The 20,724-nt window shown below is 47.0% G+C and overlaps 8 protein-coding genes across 8 annotated transcripts; 3 read left to right on the top strand and 5 right to left on the bottom strand.

Annotated features, from left to right (window-relative positions):
• Nucleotides 1-824: 824 nt before the first annotated feature.
• On the bottom strand, nucleotides 825-2,723 carry F4817DRAFT_350206 (uncharacterized protein). Its single transcript, XM_049304927.1, has 5 exons — nucleotides 2,248-2,723; nucleotides 2,164-2,183; nucleotides 1,996-2,103; nucleotides 1,539-1,927; nucleotides 825-1,481 (listed from the first exon to the last, which is right to left on the bottom strand). Exons 1-5 carry the CDS (start codon nucleotides 2,474-2,476, stop codon nucleotides 971-973), a joined length of 1,257 nt encoding a protein of 418 aa, XP_049155020.1. The 5' UTR covers nucleotides 2,477-2,723; the 3' UTR covers nucleotides 825-970.
• Nucleotides 2,724-2,974: 251 nt separating this feature from the next.
• Nucleotides 2,975-5,367, top strand: F4817DRAFT_319909 (long-chain fatty alcohol dehydrogenase; the record flags this gene model as incomplete). Its single annotated transcript, XM_049301115.1, has 5 exons — nucleotides 2,975-3,291; nucleotides 3,362-4,454; nucleotides 4,502-4,586; nucleotides 4,631-4,716; nucleotides 4,786-5,367. 5 exons carry the CDS (start codon nucleotides 2,975-2,977, stop codon nucleotides 5,365-5,367), a joined length of 2,163 nt encoding a protein of 720 aa, XP_049155019.1.
• Nucleotides 5,368-6,577: 1,210 nt separating this feature from the next.
• On the bottom strand, nucleotides 6,578-7,202 carry F4817DRAFT_350200 (uncharacterized protein). Its single transcript, XM_049304926.1, has 2 exons — nucleotides 6,782-7,202; nucleotides 6,578-6,709 (listed from the first exon to the last, which is right to left on the bottom strand). The coding sequence occupies exon 1, from the start codon at nucleotides 7,167-7,169 to the stop codon at nucleotides 6,861-6,863; it is 309 nt and encodes a 102-aa protein (XP_049155018.1). The 5' UTR covers nucleotides 7,170-7,202; the 3' UTR covers nucleotides 6,578-6,709; nucleotides 6,782-6,860.
• A 146-nt stretch (nucleotides 7,203-7,348) lies between these two features.
• Nucleotides 7,349-8,026, bottom strand: F4817DRAFT_368434 (uncharacterized protein). The gene is made up of 2 exons (XM_049307236.1): nucleotides 7,565-8,026; nucleotides 7,349-7,511 (listed from the first exon to the last, which is right to left on the bottom strand). Exons 1-2 carry the CDS (start codon nucleotides 7,955-7,957, stop codon nucleotides 7,398-7,400), a joined length of 507 nt encoding a protein of 168 aa, XP_049155017.1. The 5' UTR covers nucleotides 7,958-8,026; the 3' UTR covers nucleotides 7,349-7,397.
• A 416-nt stretch (nucleotides 8,027-8,442) lies between these two features.
• Nucleotides 8,443-9,497, bottom strand: F4817DRAFT_350199 (glycoside hydrolase family 61 protein). Its single transcript, XM_049304925.1, has 3 exons — nucleotides 9,278-9,497; nucleotides 8,871-9,224; nucleotides 8,443-8,818 (listed from the first exon to the last, which is right to left on the bottom strand). Exons 1-3 carry the CDS (start codon nucleotides 9,327-9,329, stop codon nucleotides 8,532-8,534), a joined length of 693 nt encoding a protein of 230 aa, XP_049155016.1. The 5' UTR covers nucleotides 9,330-9,497; the 3' UTR covers nucleotides 8,443-8,531.
• A 689-nt stretch (nucleotides 9,498-10,186) lies between these two features.
• On the bottom strand, nucleotides 10,187-12,502 carry F4817DRAFT_350198 (glycoside hydrolase family 29 protein). The gene has a single exon (XM_049304924.1). The coding sequence runs from the start codon at nucleotides 11,845-11,847 to the stop codon at nucleotides 10,300-10,302; it is 1,548 nt and encodes a 515-aa protein (XP_049155015.1). The 5' UTR covers nucleotides 11,848-12,502; the 3' UTR covers nucleotides 10,187-10,299.
• F4817DRAFT_350197 (ferredoxin reductase-like protein) lies at nucleotides 12,503-14,267 on the top strand. Its single transcript, XM_049304923.1, has 3 exons — nucleotides 12,503-12,869; nucleotides 13,011-13,392; nucleotides 13,453-14,267. Exons 1-3 carry the CDS (start codon nucleotides 12,825-12,827, stop codon nucleotides 14,019-14,021), a joined length of 996 nt encoding a protein of 331 aa, XP_049155014.1. The 5' UTR covers nucleotides 12,503-12,824; the 3' UTR covers nucleotides 14,022-14,267.
• Nucleotides 14,268-16,919: 2,652 nt separating this feature from the next.
• On the top strand, nucleotides 16,920-19,083 carry F4817DRAFT_368430 (the record flags this gene model as incomplete). The annotated part of the gene is made up of 4 exons (XM_049307235.1): nucleotides 16,920-17,152; nucleotides 17,261-18,041; nucleotides 18,075-18,300; nucleotides 18,332-19,083. The coding sequence occupies 4 exons, from the start codon at nucleotides 16,920-16,922 to the stop codon at nucleotides 18,613-18,615; spliced, it is 1,524 nt and encodes a 507-aa protein (XP_049155013.1). The 3' UTR covers nucleotides 18,616-19,083.
• Nucleotides 19,084-20,724: the final 1,641 nt, after the last annotated feature.

The raw sequence follows: 20,724 nt of genomic DNA, 5'->3' as shown, positions 1-20,724 counted from the left end.
TTAAAATACATATATACCTCCAGAACCCAACGTGCTTAATTCATATCTGATCATGTTCTAGGACTGCGAAGCTCTGCAGGTGACGGGGAAAAGGCGGCTATGCCCGCCCCAGAATCTGTTGCACTGCATCAGATCAGAGCAGAGGCATTTGAAGCAACAGTGGAATTTGTCTTCGAAAACCCGTTGCTTGTCCAAATCCCATTCTCGCTTGGCTCTAATCGAGGCATTGCTATGGCAGCACCGTACCGTCAGTGAGGTGTTGGAGGATCAGATATTGCATTGGCGGGGGTAACATTGAAGATACGGAGGTATCTTTACTTGAAAGGATCGTCCAACTGACCAACGCCCAGTGCAGCAGGAATCAGAATCCTTGTCAATTCGGCCATGTAACCACCCTCAATTTACTCCCGTAACAATCATGATAGATGCCGTGTCTAAGAACGCCGCCTTTTCACCTTGACTTAGACACTCCGCGGTACAGATCTGGCGGTGAACTTCAACTTCTGATCGTGAAATCGGGTGCATACCAGTGTGTCAGCCAAGGACTCCAATACCCCAATAACGACGTTTCCACCAATGGGTATAATAGATAAGCGGTTCACCTTAACCGTCACGGTACGGCCATATAAGCGGAGATAAGGCGGTTAGCTCTCCAACCAACAGCGTATAATGTATTATACACTGGTACCTTCTCTATCCCCAGCACCTTTTTCTTGGCCTTAAGACAAGTAAGAACCTGGAAACAGTGCTAGCATACATGGTTACCTAAAATGCCTACTACTGATTATTAGATTAAAAGGTTACAGGTGACAAGTCAGTAGATATCAAGTCAACTCATAGGTATTAATTCAATATCATATCTAACACATTATGAAGCATCCGGTAGGTATCCCATTAAGTACAAAATCAGCATTTCACTGCTCCTATGCGAGCCGTGTCTGTTGTCGCTAGCAGGAAGAGAAGCCTACTACTATCGTGCATGGGGAGTAGGTTCCCAAGGAAAATGATTCCTAAAGTCCTCCTGCTGTCTTTCATCCCCAAGTATCTCTTCCCTCGTAGTAAATTCCGTCGTAAACACAATCCCTGACTCCACTCCCTGTACTGGTCTTTTCGGCTCTGATAACTCGGGCCCCATCTGGTCAATCGACGATAGTGTTGTGAGAGGGACATTGTTTTCGTCCATCTTCCGATATCGTTTGAACGTACTTGGTTGACGTTGCCCCGGGAGCGGCCATTTGCGATCAGAAATATCCGTGGCCGTTTTGGACGTGCCTAACCATGATCTGAACGTCGTAGATAGCATAGATAATAACCGCGATCCTTTGAACGCTGCTGGGATGGCAGGTCCGGCAAAGATGAAAAACATGCACGTCATTTCGGCGATACACCAAAGAGATAATGCTCCTAGCCAATAAGCCTTATCTTCGGTGAAATAGTATTTGATGGTGTAGGCAAGTCGAGAAACCGCAGATGCGCAGGCACTGTTATCTTTGGTGTTAGCCGTCTCTGTCTGTGTCGGGTGTGTGACGCGCACTTACAAGAGACCAATAGTGAAAACTAGCGAAACACCAATCTTCTTGCTTCTAGACATTTGGAGGCCCCAGATTACCTTTTGTGGGAGTACCAGGATCATAAAGTCAAGGACAATGTTAATGCTTGCTCCAGCAATAAGGATGGCGTTTACGTTAAGGCATTGACTTCCTGGAATCAGCTGGTCCCATATTCGATCGTGTGGGAAGCAGGAGAAGTTTTCTATTAGGATCGCGATAGCGTAGAAAAGAATGTTCAGAACCATGATGACATGGCATATCCAGTAGAAGCCGGGCTGTGATCGATGAGGAGAAAATATACGACACCATTCTTTCGGAATAGATGCTTTCATGACGATCATGGTAGCTGAATATAGGTTGGTTCCTATGTGAACGATCTGGTCTAGTTAGAAAAGACATGACCATCATAAAAATAATAGGCCTAAATGCATTGAGCTTTGCCTACATATAAGTGCGTGGTCATATCCTTGACCCGGATATCCCATTGATGGACGAAGAATCCAATATCATCGAGTAACCAGTAAGTGACATATATGTAACCAACATAGGTCCCCTGATTGTCTTCAGATCAGCATATCCACTTCACGATGCGATTCTAGAGAGTTGCACTAACAAAAGCTGCTATGACTAGGTCTATTCAACATTAGTCGACGCATTCTACCTGAAAATGAGTAGCCGTCGATGCAGCAAGACTCACAATCTTCAATGACAGCTGTTTTAGTACACAAGAACCTAGAGTAGAGTCGGACAATAACAGAAAGCGATGATATAACAAGACAGAGAGTAGTCGCGGCAAATGCCATAGCAGTGCGATTCGGTGGGTTCAGGAAGTCGGATTGCATTCCGTAGGGGGGCTGTAGTGCGGGCCCATTGAGAACTGCCTGCTGCTCGGCGGGCGAGAGGGTGACAAACTGATCGGCCGACATCTTCGAATAAAGAGGGTACCTAACGTAAGCCCCTATGCTAGGGAATCGACAATAAGAAAAATGAAGATTCGGGACATGGAACTGATAGAATGCCTACTTCAGAGATAATCTATATGGGTTCGGAAGTCTAGGAGAACTATCTTTTACAGAAGAGATTACTGCCTCATCCTGTAGGGCTTATAGGGTCACATAAGCCTGGGCTTTTTGCAACCACCCACACTAAACCATATGATTACCTGTTAAAAAGTTGGTGGATGTAGGACTTTTTTACAGCCACCAAGTTACACGACATTTGGGGTATCAGGGGGTAAAGGATGGGGGGGTGGTATGGGGAGTAAATGTAACGAATACTTATTTTGACCTATGGTAGCACTGTACCTGAAGGATTGCCTCCTTGGGATCTACTCAACCTTCTCGCTTCGTGATCTTTCTCCTGTATTATCTCAAATATGTTACCTACCTAATTCTACTGAATCAAGGTTAAGCGAAAAAAAGACAATGGCGGACAGCGTGTTTACGGAGGATCAATGGCAGGCATTGCTTGCACTCGTTGACTCGGTTGTTCCCTCGGTGGCAGTAGGAGAATCGAAGACGACAAACAGCAATAGCATCGCCATCACTCAAGTTGAATTCGATGAATTTTACCAACAAATTCGGCGTAAAATGACAAATCCGCCTACCATCGAAGAGTTCCGGGAATATCTATCGGCACGGCCCGTGGATAATCCCAAGTTCGTCGGTGCTCTCAAGGGGACCATTTCCAACTTGCCTCCGACTCCAGTAAAGCAGCTTGGCTTCATTCTCAATGTCATTTTGTATGGCATCACATACTTTACTTTTGCCTCTTATTACATATTATCGAAGTAGTATTAACAAGGTGCATAGAACACGACTCGGTAGCTTAATCAGCACCGGGTCCTTAACACCCCTTACCAAGCAGTCAACACCCGTACGAGAGGCTATCATCCAATCATGGCAACGGTCCTGGCTATTTCTTTGGCCCATGATTGCTAAGAACTTCTTGGTCATGGGAAAAGTAGCTTGGAGCACGACTGACCCCCTCCTGCTGAGGATTAGCGGGTATGAGCAATACATAGAAGATGCCAGAAAGCCTAAGCCCGGGCCTACGATAGATTACAAGTTCCTGCAGTTCCATGATCCGCTTCCAGAAGGCGAGACTGTCGAAACTGATGTGCTTGTCGTTGGTTCTGGATGTGGTGGGGGCGTCTGTGCCAAGGTGCTTGCTGAAGCTGGTCACCGCGTCATCGTAGTCGACAAAGGGTATTATTTTCAGCCAAGCGAGCTTCCTCTAGCCCTGGACACTATGAGCAGCTTGTTCGAAGGCGGAGGCTCAATGTCAACGGTCGATGGGTCAACCTTTATTTCCGCGGGAAGTTGTTGGGGGGGAGGTGGTACAGTCAATTGGAGTGCAAGTATTGCGACTCCGGATGAAGTTAGGTCTGAATGGGCAGAAGAACATGGATTGGACTTCTTCAAGGAAGCTGATTACGAGGCCTCGATGGACCGAGCTTATAAGATGATGGGGGTTAGCGAGTCACATGTGCATCTAAATCACGGTAACAAAGTTATCCTTGAGGGGTCTCGGGCTCTTGGTTGGAATTCTAGGGTCGTTGCGCAGAACTCCGGTTCCTCTAGGCACAGCTGCGGTAGCTTTTGCGCTCTTGGTTGCCGGACGAGTACGAAGCAAGGACCTGCCGTTAGCTGGTTACCAGCAGCAGCGAAAGCTGGTGCTGAATTCGTTGAAGGGTTCGAAGTATCGAAGATACTTTGGGGTGATGATCATGGATCGAAGAAAGCGGTTGGAGTTGTAGGAACCTGGACACCTCGCGATACCGATGGCAACGTGCAAACTGCGAAGACCAAGACTAAGAAACAGGTCTACATCAGAGCTAAGAAGGTCGTCTTGTCAGGCGGTTCACTTAACACCCCCCTTATTTTACTAAGGAGTGGGTTGAAGGTTAGTCTTCATTTACACCAGTTGGATGAGTCGTTAACACTACATAGAACAGCCACATCGGGAAGAACCTCTACGTGCACCCTTGTAGCGTTACGCTATCCATCTTCAAAGACGAGGTCAGGGGATGGGAAGGTAAGTTTGACTCCTTTCAAAGATAGTGTACTAACACGATCGAGATGAAATCTTGACGAGCCTTATGTACGAATTCGAGAACCTCGACGGTAAAGGCCATGGCGTCCGTGTCGAAATAGCGAATATGCTTGTAAGTGGATTTTCTTTTTTTACATATTATTCATTTTTCGTATGGTATATCTGATGTCGCATCTTGCAGCCATTCATGTCCATGCTGCAAATTCCATGGCACAGTGGATTGCAGTACAAGGTCGATGCTCTAGGCTTTCGACATATGAACAACTTCCTCTCTCTAGCGCGTGATCGCGACACAGGCTCGGTATATCCGGACGTTGATGGAAGTCCTATTGTTGCTTATACGCCGTCAAAGTTCGATCGAGGAAATATACAAACCGGAGTGGTTGCTGTCGCCAAGATGTGCTACGTCCAGGGAGCCACGGAATTGATCCCTCCGATTCGAAGCGTTCCGCCTTTCAAAAGTGACACGCCAGCCATCGAAAGGAAAGTGGATGATGCCAGTTTTGCTAGTTGGATCAGAGTGCTCGAACAGGCAGATTTCACCGACGCCCTGCTAGTATCGGGCCATCAGATGGGCTCGTGCCGCATGAGCAAAACCAAAGAAAAGGGTGTAGTCGATCAATATGGTAAGGTGTGGGAGACGGAAAACCTGTACGTCGCAGATGCGAGCGTATTCCCTTCGGCAAGCGGAGTGAATCCTATGATTACTATAATGGCCATTTCAGATCGCATTGCCAGGGGTATTGCAGCCGGTTTAAGATAAAGACTTTGAATGCATAGGTACCTAAATGCAAAGGCTTTAGTCTTGAGTACAAGAGTGTATTAGTGTAGCAGTTGAAAAGTGTCTTTCGCAATTGTATATTATTACGACTAACTAATGAGAATTATCTAATACTTATTGTCACACAGCGTCAGAAGGTGGCTATTTCAATAGGTAATTGATCATCTCGATGCAAGATCGATTGATTGGGCTGGGGAGTAAGCGGCCAATATTAGTTTACACGCCCCTGGGCGTAATATACCTACACACATAAGCCTTGCCTGCTCTTTGTTTGACTTTTTATTCTCCGTTATCAAAGTTGCCATGGAAAGAGACGCAGTACAACTACAGTATCTAGGGTATCAAATGATAACAACATCAAAATAGGGGGTCACATCCAACAGCCTACTCCTATATTTAAAACATACCGGTCGGGGTGGCAATGTACGTGTCGCAGCGCATAATATATTGTGTGGTTCTAGTGCCATTCGAATCCTTCCGCTCGGTTTCGTATGCGCAATAAGTTCGGTCTGCGTTTGCTTCATATAACGTAGCTCTGACGGTTGTGAGTTAGGTATGATTCAAGCACAAGACTTATTCAGGTTGTGGTTGCGAAGTTATGAGGATCGATGTTACCGTAACACCATTTTCTTCTGCAAATAGCCCTGGCATTGGCTGTGGCCGTTTATTTTGAGGGCTGAAGGATTCAGCTCAATGACACCGGAAATGGTGTTCCGTCGGCACAACGAAATTGGAGCACGCATGTGCGTGATACTAAGGGGCAGGGATGAGAATCCTGTAGGTTAATACCAGAGATAATACCAGAGATAATACCGTATTATTGAAAGGTGAGCCCCGTTTATGCAGTACGTTAGTACTTAATCGAAATAGGATTACTATTGAAGCATCACGTTAAACACTTACAGACAGCTAATTACTTACCTGCGTCTTTAAGGCATAGCTCAAGCTGAGTTACATTTCTCAAGTTAAAAAAATATTAAATAAGACTACGTTGTTAAGAAAAAGGGTTTTACAAGATGGTAACTTAACGATTGAATTGTATTATGCATATAATACGAGTAATTGATCTATTATGTGCATAAATGGCTTGAGTCTCGGGTCACTTCCCGGATCTGATCTTAATAAAAGCGGCTAATAGCGAGATCAGCCCTATGGGTGGAACCGTCGACCCTCGTTCAGTTCTTGGAGAGACGATCACCTATATTATGGCTAAGTTGTGATTCACAATACAGAGGCAACTCTATCGTATAGGTTACGCCCCAGATGAGTCTTTTTATAAGACGAGGAGGAATTATAATAAGCAAAATTGAAGTATTGCTAACAGGTAGGCCTCTCTCAATACAAGCTCTAGTTCTCGTCCTAAACCGTTCATACTAGTCTCTAAGCTTGTAGGCAGGATCGTTCTTTATCCAATTTAACGCCATTCAATAACGACTGTCCCATAAGATTCTACTCTGCCGTGGAAATCGCCACTCTTATGATTTATGAAAAGCGACCTTAGACCCATTTGCACTTTTATAAGTTGACTTCATCTCGCCTTTCCACGGCTCATCATCTCTACTTTCTAACTTTTCAAACTGTCTGGCCACTCTAGTAAGAACGTAGGATGCTTCTACTAGACTCTTCTGTAAGGTCCTTGAACTTAGGAGACCATCGAAATTGAGTATGTCATCACCTTTCTTGAGAACTTCTGTTCGTATGTCCCTCCAATACCTCGGACGACGTACCAGGAGGAAAAAAGTGTTACCCAGTAAAGCAAAAGTTGTCTCTTGCGATGCCATCATTCCTTGAATAATTTGGCTTCTAATGAAGTCCCTATCATAGGTTTGGGAAGCTAATCCTTACATTAGGCTCTGTTGTGTGATCGGACCTGAATCCACTTGTTCATTCACCCCTTTCACTCCCTGATCAACATAGTAATCCAAGTACTTGTGAGCAGTTTCGCATGCCTGGAGGTATCTAGTTTGTGGTATGAATCTGAAGACCCGCCCAAGCAAAATCCGGATCATGGTCTAAAACAATGCATCGTGAAAAGACTTGACGAATTCTTCAGGGGTACAAGGAGCCTCATGCAGTTCTTCGTCGGGAGAAATTCCTAAAAGGAAGTGCAAGGACGTATTCAGAAACTAGCTTGATTATGATTAATAACATGTAAGTGAGGTAATACTTAGAATCGTACCATGATGTAGAGTAATGGTTGTAGTTCAACCGTTGTACCGTCTTTCGGGAGTTTCTCCAGAAAGTTGTCCACTTCTCGCGATAGTACACTCATATTAGCGAGGTTACTTTTAGCAAAAGAAGGTTTAAGCAATCTCCACGAATGGCGCGAGATGTCTCCATCCATGGTTAGAAAGCCGCGACCGCAAAGGTATTCCATTCCAGGAAGCCTGTGCGGTTGGATTCCCCATTCATGGTCGCGGGTGTTGATGAGCTTGACGTTTTCCGGAGCAATTGTGAAAATTGTAGGTTTACTGACGAGAGTATTGGCCTGAAAGGAATTGCCGTACCGCTGGAATAGATCATATATAGAACTAGTGTCGTTTTGAATAGCCGGCTGAAAATCAAGTCCCATAAGGGGTTCCGCCGGTTGGTGCTGTATTAGAGGCTCGCAACCTCTTTGACGCCTGACCGCATCGCTTCGATGGCGTTGCTAGATGAGAAACCCCACGACAATAAGAAATACGGCGATGAATGAATCCCATATACGGCCTATGGTGTGGTATAGATCGGTATATTAATAACTCCTCGGTCAGTAGGGAAAGAAAGCCGATACCCGAATGCTTTCAGCCTCTAGCTAAATCCTTTAGGGTCTCAAGCACGTTGACCATAGTGCGTGTCTTACACAATACTTGACAAGACTTTCTTTGTAATATCCATACATGGGCCCGAAATAACAAAGCAAGTCATTTGACACGGATCGGTTAACTGTTAGCTGTCATCTATGGTATATTTAGAATTTTTAAGGCTGGGTTGGTTGCATTTCTATGTCACAATGGGATCGCCACTATGCGACTTTTTCCCACTTACATCAATTGATCACCAATCACGCTGAATTAAGTTCTTTTTAATAGCTTTTACTAGCCTGAGTTCAACTGAAAAGCAGAGGCCATTGTTTATTATCGAGGGCATTCCTCGGCTACGTATGCTTAACCACTCCATACGGCAGGGCCCGGAGGGATATAGGAGTCTGGCTGGATAGTGCCCAAGTTGACTAGGATGCCCGGGTCATTAGACTTGTAGGCTCCTGGCAGAGCAACAAGAGGGCCGGGCGTCCCGTTTCCACCTCCAGTGATCTTGATCTGAGTGCATGCGAGATAGAACTGGGCGCCGTTCGCCTGCATGGCCTGGTGCAACGCAATTTGCTCCACGCGAAGCAGATATTCTCCGTCGGGTGTAGCAGCGGGTATGGTTGCATTGGTCAACACGTACTCGTCTAATAATCAGTTAGTAATCATTATATTTAGTCTTAGCGAATTGAAACTTACTCTGCGCAGGCCAGGTGAGCTGCTTGTTCTTGTCCATAGTCGGCTTCGTCGTGTGAATCTTGAACCAGACGCTGCCAGAACCATCCCAGTTCGAGGCACTCTTGCCCTCGGGGACTTTGGCTAGGTAATACTGGGTAGGACCAGGGTGGTTCACTTGCTGCGTCGAAATGTAGTGGATGGTTGAGCCAGCAGGCACAGTCATGATGTTGGCCGCGTTCTGCGAGGAGTAGCAGCGGATATCCGGGCTCGTTGCGCTCAAGACACCCGTCTTGCTATCGACATTCTTGGTCTTGCGCGTGGCAGACCAGTCTGCATCCTCGGACTTGCCATTGACGACAAGTCGCGGGAATGTGTCTGAAATAGTTAGGGGGAGTTATAGATAGGTAAAAGGATGAGGTCTGACTTACAGTGGGCCTGTACCGCCGTTGCGGCAAGCAACAGAGTTGTGAGGAGCTGCATCTTTACTATTTTTGCTACTTAAAGATAAAACAGAAAGAATGCAAGGAGAACCGACAAACACGGCTGAGATGGGATATAACTATATACTCCGGACCACGGGCCATCCTGATACTAGTCCACTGGGACAAGTAGAGGGATATAGTGATATTAATCTGGTGTATATTTAGTCATGCTTATTTGACCTCTATCCTCTACGAGAAGTATCGGATCTTGCCTCCATATAGCTAACAGTATTCTTTTTCCCAACCTATAAGATCACTCCCGGCTAATATCATATTTTGTCTGGGGTGCATTCACTATATATTCCTAGATTATCTCGGCAGTGAAGCGAAAATTGCGGGGAAGTCCGACGATACCTACGAGCGATGAATAAGGTCTCTTCCAAAATGTCAGGGGCTAGTTTTATAACCTCTTGTCTTTACTAAACTAGATCGTTAGATAGATAAACCGTCAGTGAACTTATTCCAAAGACAACCCCGCCAAGTATAAGTTAAGTCCATATTGAACTTATCCATCAGTTGAAGCCCCTTAGCTTAGTGACTTAACTTAATGCCGGATTCGATTTCCCCAATACGTTTGGACTTGTGCTAAAGGTCAGCGTCGAATTCAGGGGTTACCTGTTCATCTCTGGTGACTACCTCGTCGTAGCCGAACTCAGGTGTCACAGACTGTCGACGCTGGACCCTGGTTGTTCTACATAGGTTCGCGAGATGTGTAAGCTATCATAGATATAGTTGAGCAAAGAAATGCTTACGAGGAGCCAACGGCGCAGCTGTAGCAAGGGCTGCGAACAGGACAGCAACTATGGCTTGCTTCATATTGGGGAAGTATTTTTATGATAAGTTTAAGAGTTTGTGAGCGTTAAAGTGTTATCTTTGATGATAGACATAGCTCTAAATAGGATTAAGAGGTTCAATAGGTAGTCGGACGCTTTTGGTAGCTATATCTACCTATCTACTTCCTAGGACAATTATGAAGAGCTCTTTTGCGTACCAAGCACCTGGAAGCTATTAACCAACGGTGTAGCATTCGCCTGCGTGACACTAAGACGTATCCTGCTCGTCTCGACGGCTGCATCCAACCTATCAATACGCTTATATCCCAGGGATGTGCCCGTCACAAGCGTCTCATAAACGCCGTTGACAGCAGCCTCAATCGTATACCCACCGATCCTCTGGCCTAGGGCAATATGCTCCTGGGTAATGAAAGCGTCTACAGCGTAGATCCCACCTAGATCGATTTCCAGCCATCCCGCTTTCTCTTCGTCGTTAACTGCCCAGTACGTATCCTTGTTGCCGTCGAGCACGTTGGCTGGCCCGTAGAGTGTAGCGTTACCACCTCGGATGCTGCTTGCGTTTACTGCAAGCCCCGGTGTAAGCAGCTCGCGGTTGAGAAATGCGTCACGCTGAGCTTTGAATTTAAGTAGTATATCTACGTCACCCTTAGGAAGCTGCCCCGTCGTATCGGGTGGGACATCGAGCAGGAGGTTTACGCTTCGACCTACCGACTGCAGATACATGCTCATCAGGGCATCGGCTGTCTTTGGCTTCTCATTAGAATGGTAGAACCAGCCGTCTCGTATGCGCGCGTCTGCTTCCGCTGGGGTCCAATAGGTACCGTCTCGTACACCAGTTTGTAGCTGGTCGCCTGAATAGTGCGGCTGATCCTGAGTCCTACTGATCGTGTGCCAATTCGTCCCTACCGTCACTCCATCCTCATTACCCACCCATCGAGCATCTACACCCTGGTGACCCCACATGATTGCGCCTGGCTGATGCTCGCGGATGATGTTGCGGAAACCTGTCCAGTTGAACGTTTGCACGGTGTCGGAGCCACTGTTCCCATCGAGCCATAACTCTGATAACTGAATAGGCGAACCGTCACGCAATCGCATCGTAACCAATTCCGTTAGTTGCTGAGAATAAAGCTCATTATAATCACCAGCGTTAGCATCGCCGAAAATCTGCGGCTCGTCATACAAGGTACCAGTTAGGTTGGGCTTCGGCATAGCTGGATCACGGTGTATGTCCCACGGCGACAGATAAATGCCGAACTTAATACCGCATTTCTTCGCAGAAGCAGCTGCTAACTGCACGACATCCGCGTTGAGACCTTTCTCAACACGATCTTTTGCCCATTCTCCGTTGCCAATCTTATATGTTGTCGTGTTTGTATCCCATAGCGCCATGCCATCATGGTGTTTTGCTGTTAGAATCATTCCCGCCATACCGGCATCTGCAAAAGACTTGGCCCACTGATCCGTATCCAGAGCTGTCGGGTTGAAGACATCAGGAATGCTCTGACTTCTTCCCCATTCCTCGTCTGTGAACGTATTGGGTCCGAAGTGGACGAATGCGTAGTATTCAAGCCGATGCCATTCAAGCTGCTGAGCGGATGGTGTCCGTAAATATACGGCGGGTGGAGTTTGGCCATACGCCACGTTCATCAACCAACTCACGGTACTGATGAGCAGTAGCATCCATCGGTGGCTATTCGCAGGCCGCGATCTTTCTAGCATTGCGATCACAGTAGAGTGACAGGAAGTAACTCAATAAATGCGATAGCAGTATGATCTTGACGGAAAGCAATTCAACCTGCTAAAGTCTACATCGGATAATGTAGACTCTATCAATTCGGTGATGTTGTAGTAGACGGGCATCATTTCCCCGGATTCTCTTTACCGTACCGGGCGGGGATTCTTCGACGCTGTAACCGACAGGGACCGTGACTGGTGGAAGTGAAGCCGGCTTGAGATTTGCCGTATTCCATTTTAGGAAGTTGCTTAGAAGTTGAGTCTTTTTGAAAGTAACTTGACCTTGACATGGGGTTGTTATATAAAATTATCTAAGCAACTATTTTATATTGGAATTGTTGAATAGGAGAACACTGGCTTTAACTGGTTAATATAGTCCACGACCTCAAACTTACCAAGATATTGTGAAGTTACAACCTCAGATGAGATCTCAAAGTTTAAGATTCATCTGGACCGCAACCTACTCGCAGTGAGATATCGACAATATCAAAAAATGTAACGACTCATGTTGCCCAGCCACCCAACCAGAATTATCAGATACGTAAACTGTTTACATCAATGATCAATGTTGTCAAACCTCCATACAAAGTCGTAATTTGTAAGCCTGTCTTAAAATCGTAGCGGGGCTCTCGATCTCGCATGCCGAAGCTTACACCATATCACGTGATGACGTCATATCCAAGGATCATGCCATCGGGTTTAGCAAGCTCGTCCGACCTTTACTGCTAGCTAAGGTAACACTAACCACCTTGCCAAATGGCAACAGCTAGCTGGGAAGGAAACTCCATAGGTACGGCACAGAGTTATTTTCTTGATGTACCTTTTTCTTTAACCTCCAACAAATTTCAAACAACAAATTTCAAACAACAAACATCCGGACCTAGACGATCTTTTTCTGAACCTCGATTGGTCCGTATAGCCACTACCTCCGACCCATCCTCCTAGGTCCTATCGCATAAAAGATGTTCGCCAGATCAGCTTTTCGCGCGGCTCAGCCGCTGAAGCGGGTATGTACAATCAACATCTGCAGTCATCATCCAATAGCTTCTTCATCCGGAGCCCCGAGTTTAACTATTTAGCATTCAAGAGCTCGAAATAACTCCCAATTGCGCCCAATTGCATACTAACATGCGCTTTTCGTACTCTAGAATCTCCTCTCGCGCACATACGCCACCGAGCCCGCCAAGAGTGGCTCTTCTAAAACCCTCCTCTACACATTGGGCGCTGCTGGTGTCGCAGGTGCCGGCTACTGGTACTACTCGGGGCAGAGCGCCGGATCGGCCGCGGCCAAGGCTAAGGATATCGCGAGCGGCCCGCCCAAGAAGGCCTTCCTCGGCGGCGACCAGGGCTTCATCTCACTGCTGCTGAAGGACGTCCAAGTCATCAACCACAACACCAAGAAGTTCATCTTCAAGCTGCCCGAAGACGACCAGGTCTCGGGTATGACTGTAGCCAGTGCCCTACTTACCAAGTATCAGAACGAGGGCCAGAAGCCTGTCGTACGACCATACACGCCTACGAGCGATGAGGGCAAGTCACTCCTATAAAGATGAGATGAAAATAACTTTAGCTAATACGCGGGGCGCACAGATGCCAAGGGCTATATCGAGCTGATCGTGAAGAAGTACCCTAACGGCCCCATGTCGACGCACCTACACGACATGGTGCCCGGGCAGCGCCTGGACTTCAAGGGTCCGCTGCCCAAGTACCCGTGGACCCCGAATAAGCACGATCACATCGCGCTAGTCGCCGGTGGCACGGGCATCACGCCCATGTACCAGCTAGCCCGTGCCATCTTCAAGAACCCCGAAGACAAGACCAAGGTCACCCTTGTCTTCGGCAACGTCTCCGAGGAAGACATCTTGCTCAAGAAGGAGTTCGCCGAGCTCGAGAACACGTACCCCAACCGCTTCCGCGCCTTCTACGTCCTTGATAACCCCCCCAAGGAATGGACAGGCGCTAAGGGATACATCACCAAGGACCTCCTAAAGACTGTCTTGCCTGAGCCCAAGAGCGAGAACATCAAGATCTTCGTATGCGGTCCTCCGGGTCTGTACAAGGCTATCTCCGGTACGAAGGTCAGTCCGTCGGATCAGGGCGAGCTGTCCGGTATCCTCAAGGAGCTGGGCTACTCCAAGGACCAGGTTTACAAGTTCTAAGTTAGTTGGATTTTTGGGCAGCGAGCGCATAGAAAACCATAGTATAGAACTGAACTAGCCTAATGTTGGCTTGAGGGCGAAGGCGTCGGCGTGTTCGCGCAGTTCCACTTGTTTCTGCTTTGTGAGAAAGAACTCTTGCGGGGATGATGGATTTGTTCCTCTTTCGACCCATCCGCCTGTATTCTGTAGCTTAACCTCACATAGGGAGTATCTCAAAAAGAACAAATCCATACGACATTTGTTTTGGTGTTTGCGCAATTGGTGATATGTCCTAGGTTTCTATGTTGTCGTACGAGTTGGCCGGATATCCGGCACGCCCCCTTTTCTTACGATGTTACTTGCTAAGCTCGACATTCGATCGATCAAACCCCGAACGACAGATGCAGTCTTATCGGTGACCTTTGTTAAGAGGAATTACCATGAGGCATCGTCATCTTGTTTCTGGAACTTCGACAATACAGTATCGTTGCTACCGCCTCCCTCGGCAAGACTCCTTTCTACATCTAAATTGACAACGGCTAGATCTTTCTTTTTTTTTTTCCCTTGTAATTCTCAACTCATGATGTGCAGTCTCGGGCTCAATCTCCTGATATGGTAAGTAGCTCGCCAGGGAATCGTTTAAACACGCCTGCATGCTAGTAGTACAGACTATTCTATTACCATTAGAAAACTACGTGGATAGGAATAACGAATACGAATACCAATTATAGCATGTTATGCGGGCCAGTCTTGCGTATTTCTTACTTACTCAATATACATTTTCACGCCAAATCTCAAGCACTATATCACGACATAGAGAAGAGGCGCTTCTAGACTTGGCTCGTGGCGTCCGATAATTAAGCTTCGACAGCACGCGTCAGCGTAATTTCGTTCTTGAGCCGCGGGTGGAGTCCGCAATGCGAGGATCTGCTCAGGAGGTGGTTTGTTTTACGTACTCGATGGAACGGAACACGGGCATGCCATGGCTGGCGTATGTATGTAAAGGCAAGGTAAACTAGCAGATAGATGGGGTCCAAAAGGGTCATGCCAAACCACGATGCGAGGCGGGAACAGCCGCCCGGTCCAGGAACCAGGCGGGCCAAGGCGTTATATGCTTACGTGCGCGATGATAGCTTGCTTTCTTGCATTGGCTGCTTTTCCTGCGTTTTCGGCGGACTTAGCTGCGGCAGGAGTAGGTGGAAATTAGACTTCTAGAAATTACGGCCCCCATCGTCAGATATCGGCTTTCAGCTTCGGGCGCGTTGGGCGCGTCGGGCGTCTCCCGTGTAGGGAACGATAATATATACCATATGCCGTGGAACAAGGCTGCCTGGCTGCTTGCTAATCGATGCCCCGAGAAGAGAGGATTCTGATTCAGAAATCACCTTTTCCTCCTCCCTACACATAGTAGTTGTGGCAGCAGCTTCTTGCACGATGCCGTAGCTATCTCCCATGCCGGCTAAAGTCGCCTTGAGCACACCGACATGTGGCCGACAAAATAAATAGCTGGAGCTGGGCCGCGATTCCATACATACACGCGTGGCTGCCTCGCTATATAAGACCATGCTGCGTCCTCTGCTCTTGGCATCGGGCGATTCGCCGCAGAGTCCACGTGCGAAAGGGGGAAAGGGGGGGCAGCTGGACAGCGAGGGAGTTCCCATTGGTTTCTGCGATTGGTTACACAATGATTGGCGACATACGCCTGCCGATTGACGAAATGACTAGTTTAATTCTCCGCGCTGAAGGGGCAGATGGTATGGTGTGATGCCGGGTTAAAGTCGAGAGCGGGTGGGTTCCTCGATCACATAGATCCGGGGTACCTTCTGCTCTCTTTACCAGGCTCGCTGGCTTGGGTAGCTACCAGCCAGTCCTTTGACCCAGGTGGATCTGGGGAAGCGAAAAGGAATGTGGGAGCGAAGGTAGCATCGAGGCGAATTTAACCAGCCGCGGGATTGGATTCGGCATTTAGCGAGAGGCGTCCCGGAAGACTGGAAATGAAGCTCTCCCTTCTCATGTACGGGGAAGGCGATAATACGACAGCGAGGTTAATTATATCGTTTCCCCTTTTAAGGAATTCCTTTAGTCATCCCTCACGGCCACAGGTAGAGGTAGCAGTGCTGTCGCTCGAAAAAAAAATTTAGTCCATTATTTTTTTTTCCAAGTGAGACGGACAATCTAGAATACCGAGTTAATTAAGTGGCTTCATGTTGTCATCCCATATGTATGTAGATAGGGGTAGTACATCAAGGTTCATCTGATCGCAGCGCCGTTACTAAGCAAACGTAATACTGACTCAATGAACCACATACTCGGGTTCTGAGCACGACGTCGTAAACTCAAAATCCCACGAGCCCGCACAAATAGCGTTGATTAGCCAGGAACTTAAGACTTAGACGCAGGAACCAATGTTGTACCGGCTGCGTCCATCCGATTGACTACATGCCATGGGCTAACCATATAGAAGTTTATGTAAAAGACACGAGAAATTGGTTAGAGGCCAAAAAGTTGTAGTAAGTCGGTTGAAGAAACTCAAATGTTGAGAAGTAATGAGCCGCAAGTCACGTATTTTCTAAAGGAAACAACGAGAAAAGCATCAAATCGCAATGCGTTTGCGGTTTCCTCATATCAAAAGTCACGAGATGAAACGCGATTTCCCTAGTCTCTTGTAAAGTTACTGGCTGCTCCTAACTGTCTATGACGTCAATCCTGTCTAGGCGAAGTTTAGTGGCCGGGAAGTCCGTACATCGTCATTGTCCATATAATTCGATTCGTGAATTGACAAGTTGTTGTTTCGCTCTTATTTGTCGAAATTCGAAATTAATACAAATATTTTAATTTTATGTTAATACGCATGTCGATCGTCGTAATGAGTGTTTCGCTACCAATATAGCACCCCTCTAGGCTCACTTACACGTAACAATGGAGGAAAAACACCAAAATAGCCAACGACAACGGCCGGGGAAAAGTCCTCGGAAAGCATTCCGAGAGCACTTATTTCATTCTCTGCCCAATTATGCCGGTCCGTACAGCGTAGGGATAATGGAAATAGAAGTACCGGTACGTGAGCCGCGCACGTTCTCACGTATCAAGCGCAGCCATACGCATGCGCTGCGGATGGATACGGTCCTCTTCTCAATATACTACCTACCCATGTGACCCTTCGTCCTACGCGCAGAGCAGGGGGAAGAGACCGTCCAAAGCCACATGGCTGCCGAGGCCGCGCGCCTTGACGAGTAAAGGGTACGCAAAGTTCTTTTTAGTGTGCCACATTTGCCTGTTACGGCTTATATCGCGGCTACGACTATGTTCACTAAGCTGCCCGCTTTCCGGAACGCCAAGCTTGCCGGAGACCGCACCGGTGACTGCGCCGGTGCTGCATCTTGCTCATCGTCTGGTGCCCACAGCCAAGACACATTGACGGGAAGTGGAGACAAGCCCAAATTCCAAGTCATTTTCTTCAATCACGGATTAAGGGGTTCTCGAACGTGTTACAGTACAGTATGTGGGGAGCTTGCTAGCAACGGTTTTGTTGTTGTTGCAGTAGAACACCGTGATGGAAGCGGTGCGCGCTCCTGTGTCAATATTCCGCCAAGCGGCAAGCTGGCAGACGGTCTAAAGATTGACAACACAGACCCGAAACGCTCTTACAAAGTCGATTATATTTTCCCTCTAGATAATGCTCTGGATACGTCACCTCATAACGCCCGAGGTGTGGATACTGAACTTAGGCACGCCCAAATCGAAATGCGCATGTCTGAGATTGGAGAGGCGTACTATGTCCTTGAGCTCCTCAATAATGGCCAGGGGGACTTGGTCTATAAGAATAATTTGAGAAAGAAGGGCAATGCTGGGTCGAGCTCCAAAGGGTTAGAAGGTATCGATTGGTCCGATTGGGATGATAGGCTTCTATTGCGGAACGTTACGACAATGGGACACTCTTTCGGTGGAGCGACGACAGTCGAAATCGTTCGCCAGAATGACCGTTTCCCCTATATTGGTCAAGGTATCCTCCTTGATGCATGGGGACAGGCCACACCGAAAGTAGGAGAAGTTACTCACCAATCCCTTTGCAAGCCTCTTTTAGCCATCGACTCTGAGGCATTCATGCACTGGCCTGAAAACTTCAAGAGAATATGTGATATTGGAGAAGAAGCGAGAAATGGAGGGGCACTCTGCTGGATGCTCACCATTAAAGGGTCTACCCACCTTTCTCAAACTGATTTCGCCATACTATATCCTCATTGGATGTCTTTTTTTATGAAAACAATAGTAAATCCTAAAAGGGCCAGTGGCGCTAACCGTAAACTCTTCCTTGGAATTCTTGAGCCGAGTCCTACCTCCTGATTTCACAGTTAGAAATTCCTGTGTCGATGAAGGAATCCTGCAGACCAAAGTTCTTATTGCAGACGAACTGCCACGCGAACATCAACCCGATGGCAAGTGGATGGCTTCTCGTCTTAGGATACCTAACGAGTTACGGATTCGTACGGTCAATTGGGTTCGACAAAAACCTAAAGAATCAGTTACTACTGATATAAAAGGCAGACCGCTAATAGGTTTGATGAACTTCCCGCTTGGGAGCGAGGTTTGGATGCATCTCAGTCCAGACGAATAAAACCGGCAATATCCGGTTCGGTCGAGCCAGGAAGTTTAGGTACCTAAGAAAAACAGTGCAACCCACTCCTCCTATAAGATCTCGCGATTTATTGCTTCCCGGTACTTGCGTAGAAAACAGAGTAGCCCTGCGGGATACATCGGAGATACTACTCGGTAAGAGTCTGCATGTTCAATAAAGTTAGCATCGAAATGAGGACCACGATTGATATTGACGCTGGCAAGAGGGAAACTGGTGAGAAAGCTGTGTGTCAACATGTCGTACTATGTGACTGTTACATGACGTTCCAACGACAAGGCACATATGAAGCATGATACATGAAGCGTGCAGCAATGGCGTCAAATAGCTGTTCTCGCCCCAAAACGAACAGGGATATCGACTGTGGCTCAATAGGCCAAGACCCTATAAGAAGCAACCCGAGCTGAGGCTCTCACCATCTAAGGGAGATTTGTAACGCCTTAAAATGCAGCCCAATTCAGGTGCAGGATTATAGGATCTTCTGGAATTTCTCCAGTCGTCCGACAAGCTCGTTAGCCGTTAAGAGCTGAATAGAATAGGCTCGGGATCTGTCCATAAGTACGTAGCGAACCACACGCTCTTGATCCTTGAAATGTCGTCAGATCTCGCCCGACCCGTCCCTCGAAAGGGATAATGCGATGCAATGCGATGTCATGGCTCTGAAGGGGGCCGAATACTCGCGAAACACTACCCGTTTACCAGTCTAGAACGGGATCACCTAATGAAATTTGGTTGCGCTACAATTGGCCCATCTGGACTTTTGAGCTCATTGTATTTGATAGAGTAGTAGCTACTGTGGACTGGCTTGCGCGTCATCGACTATGAAGAGGGTAATAGTTCACGTATCTCGTTGTCGGCTTCTGGTCGTGCCCAGATTCGACAACCTGGACTGTTACCATTTCGTGGTTGCATTGCATGCAAACCCATGCAAGGAAAGCCGACAGGCGTGGCGAAATGTGGAGTTGGAGGGCAGCTAGAAGATGAAGACAGAATCAAGCGTACCTCTAGCGAATCGACATCGCATAGAGGGCGCTAGACGGCTATTTCGGTTAAAATACTGTTCCGATAAGATGGATTCCCATCGTGAGAATAATACCTAAGTCTCTTTTTTTCTTCGACGCGCGCTAGAATTGGGAAGAGGCTGTCTTAGCATTTCCGGGTGAATACTATCATTTTTGACCGTTCTTACTAAGAGTAGAAAAGACTCGTCGATCATGGCCTGAATTGTGTATAGCAGTAAATAAGCCCCTCCTCCGAAGTCCAGGCTGAACGCAAAGATTCAACGGCAGTAATGTTTTTTCTAGATGGGCTGATGGGCAGGTAGTAAACTAACCTCGCCTTCTTGCCACCTAAGAACGGGTGTGTTACGAATTTGTTTAATTAAATGGTCTAACACGAGTGGCTAGGTTCCGAGGCTCGATAATAAAATGATTTTGAAGTGCTAGACGCTTATAAAGAAGGTCTAAGAGGATCGTGCAAGGTTTACAAGACGTTTGGTAGTGAGGAACACGAGCTATTACAGCTTGAAAAATTATGTTTTCGTTAGAGCTCGTATTGTTAAGAGACGGCAGATAGTATACATTGTACATCGCCACTTATAATGTTGAATTATCTGGAAGTAGCCGCCTTGTGACCAACCGGATGGTAACTACATGGTGGCGCTAATGCCCACAGGGCAAACAACTACCTAATTCGACGGAACACTTTAAAGGTAAACTCGCGCTAGGAAGGTAGTATACATAGATGGAAGTAGCTAGTTACCTCATAAATCGTACAGTTGTCATCCGACAATACATCATGTAGAGGTAAGCACATCGGGCAGCTACATGCTCCAATGCTTTCCAGCGAGAAAATAAACATGTACCTAGGTACTTGGGACTCAAGCGCTCTCGGAGCATCAACTAAGATGATGACATACATTTCTTTATTGATGTCAGAAAGTTGTTGAGCAAATACAATTAAGGGAGATATGTCATAAATTTAGAAAGGTCACGCAACTTGCCGAAGTGCTTAGTTATTTTCTTACAAGGCACACTGCATCTCGGCCTACATGTACGCCAATAGCTTGCCGACTATCCTTTTCTCTATGGT

The sequence above is a fragment of the Daldinia loculata genome, assembly GCF_022478755.1.
Source record: "Daldinia loculata strain CBS 113971 unplaced genomic scaffold F4817scaffold_69, whole genome shotgun sequence".
In the NCBI taxonomy this organism is placed as follows: domain Eukaryota; kingdom Fungi; phylum Ascomycota; class Sordariomycetes; order Xylariales; family Hypoxylaceae; genus Daldinia; species Daldinia loculata.
The sequence above is the reverse complement of the archived record's forward strand: the minus strand, read 5'-3'. Positions and strand labels throughout refer to the sequence as shown.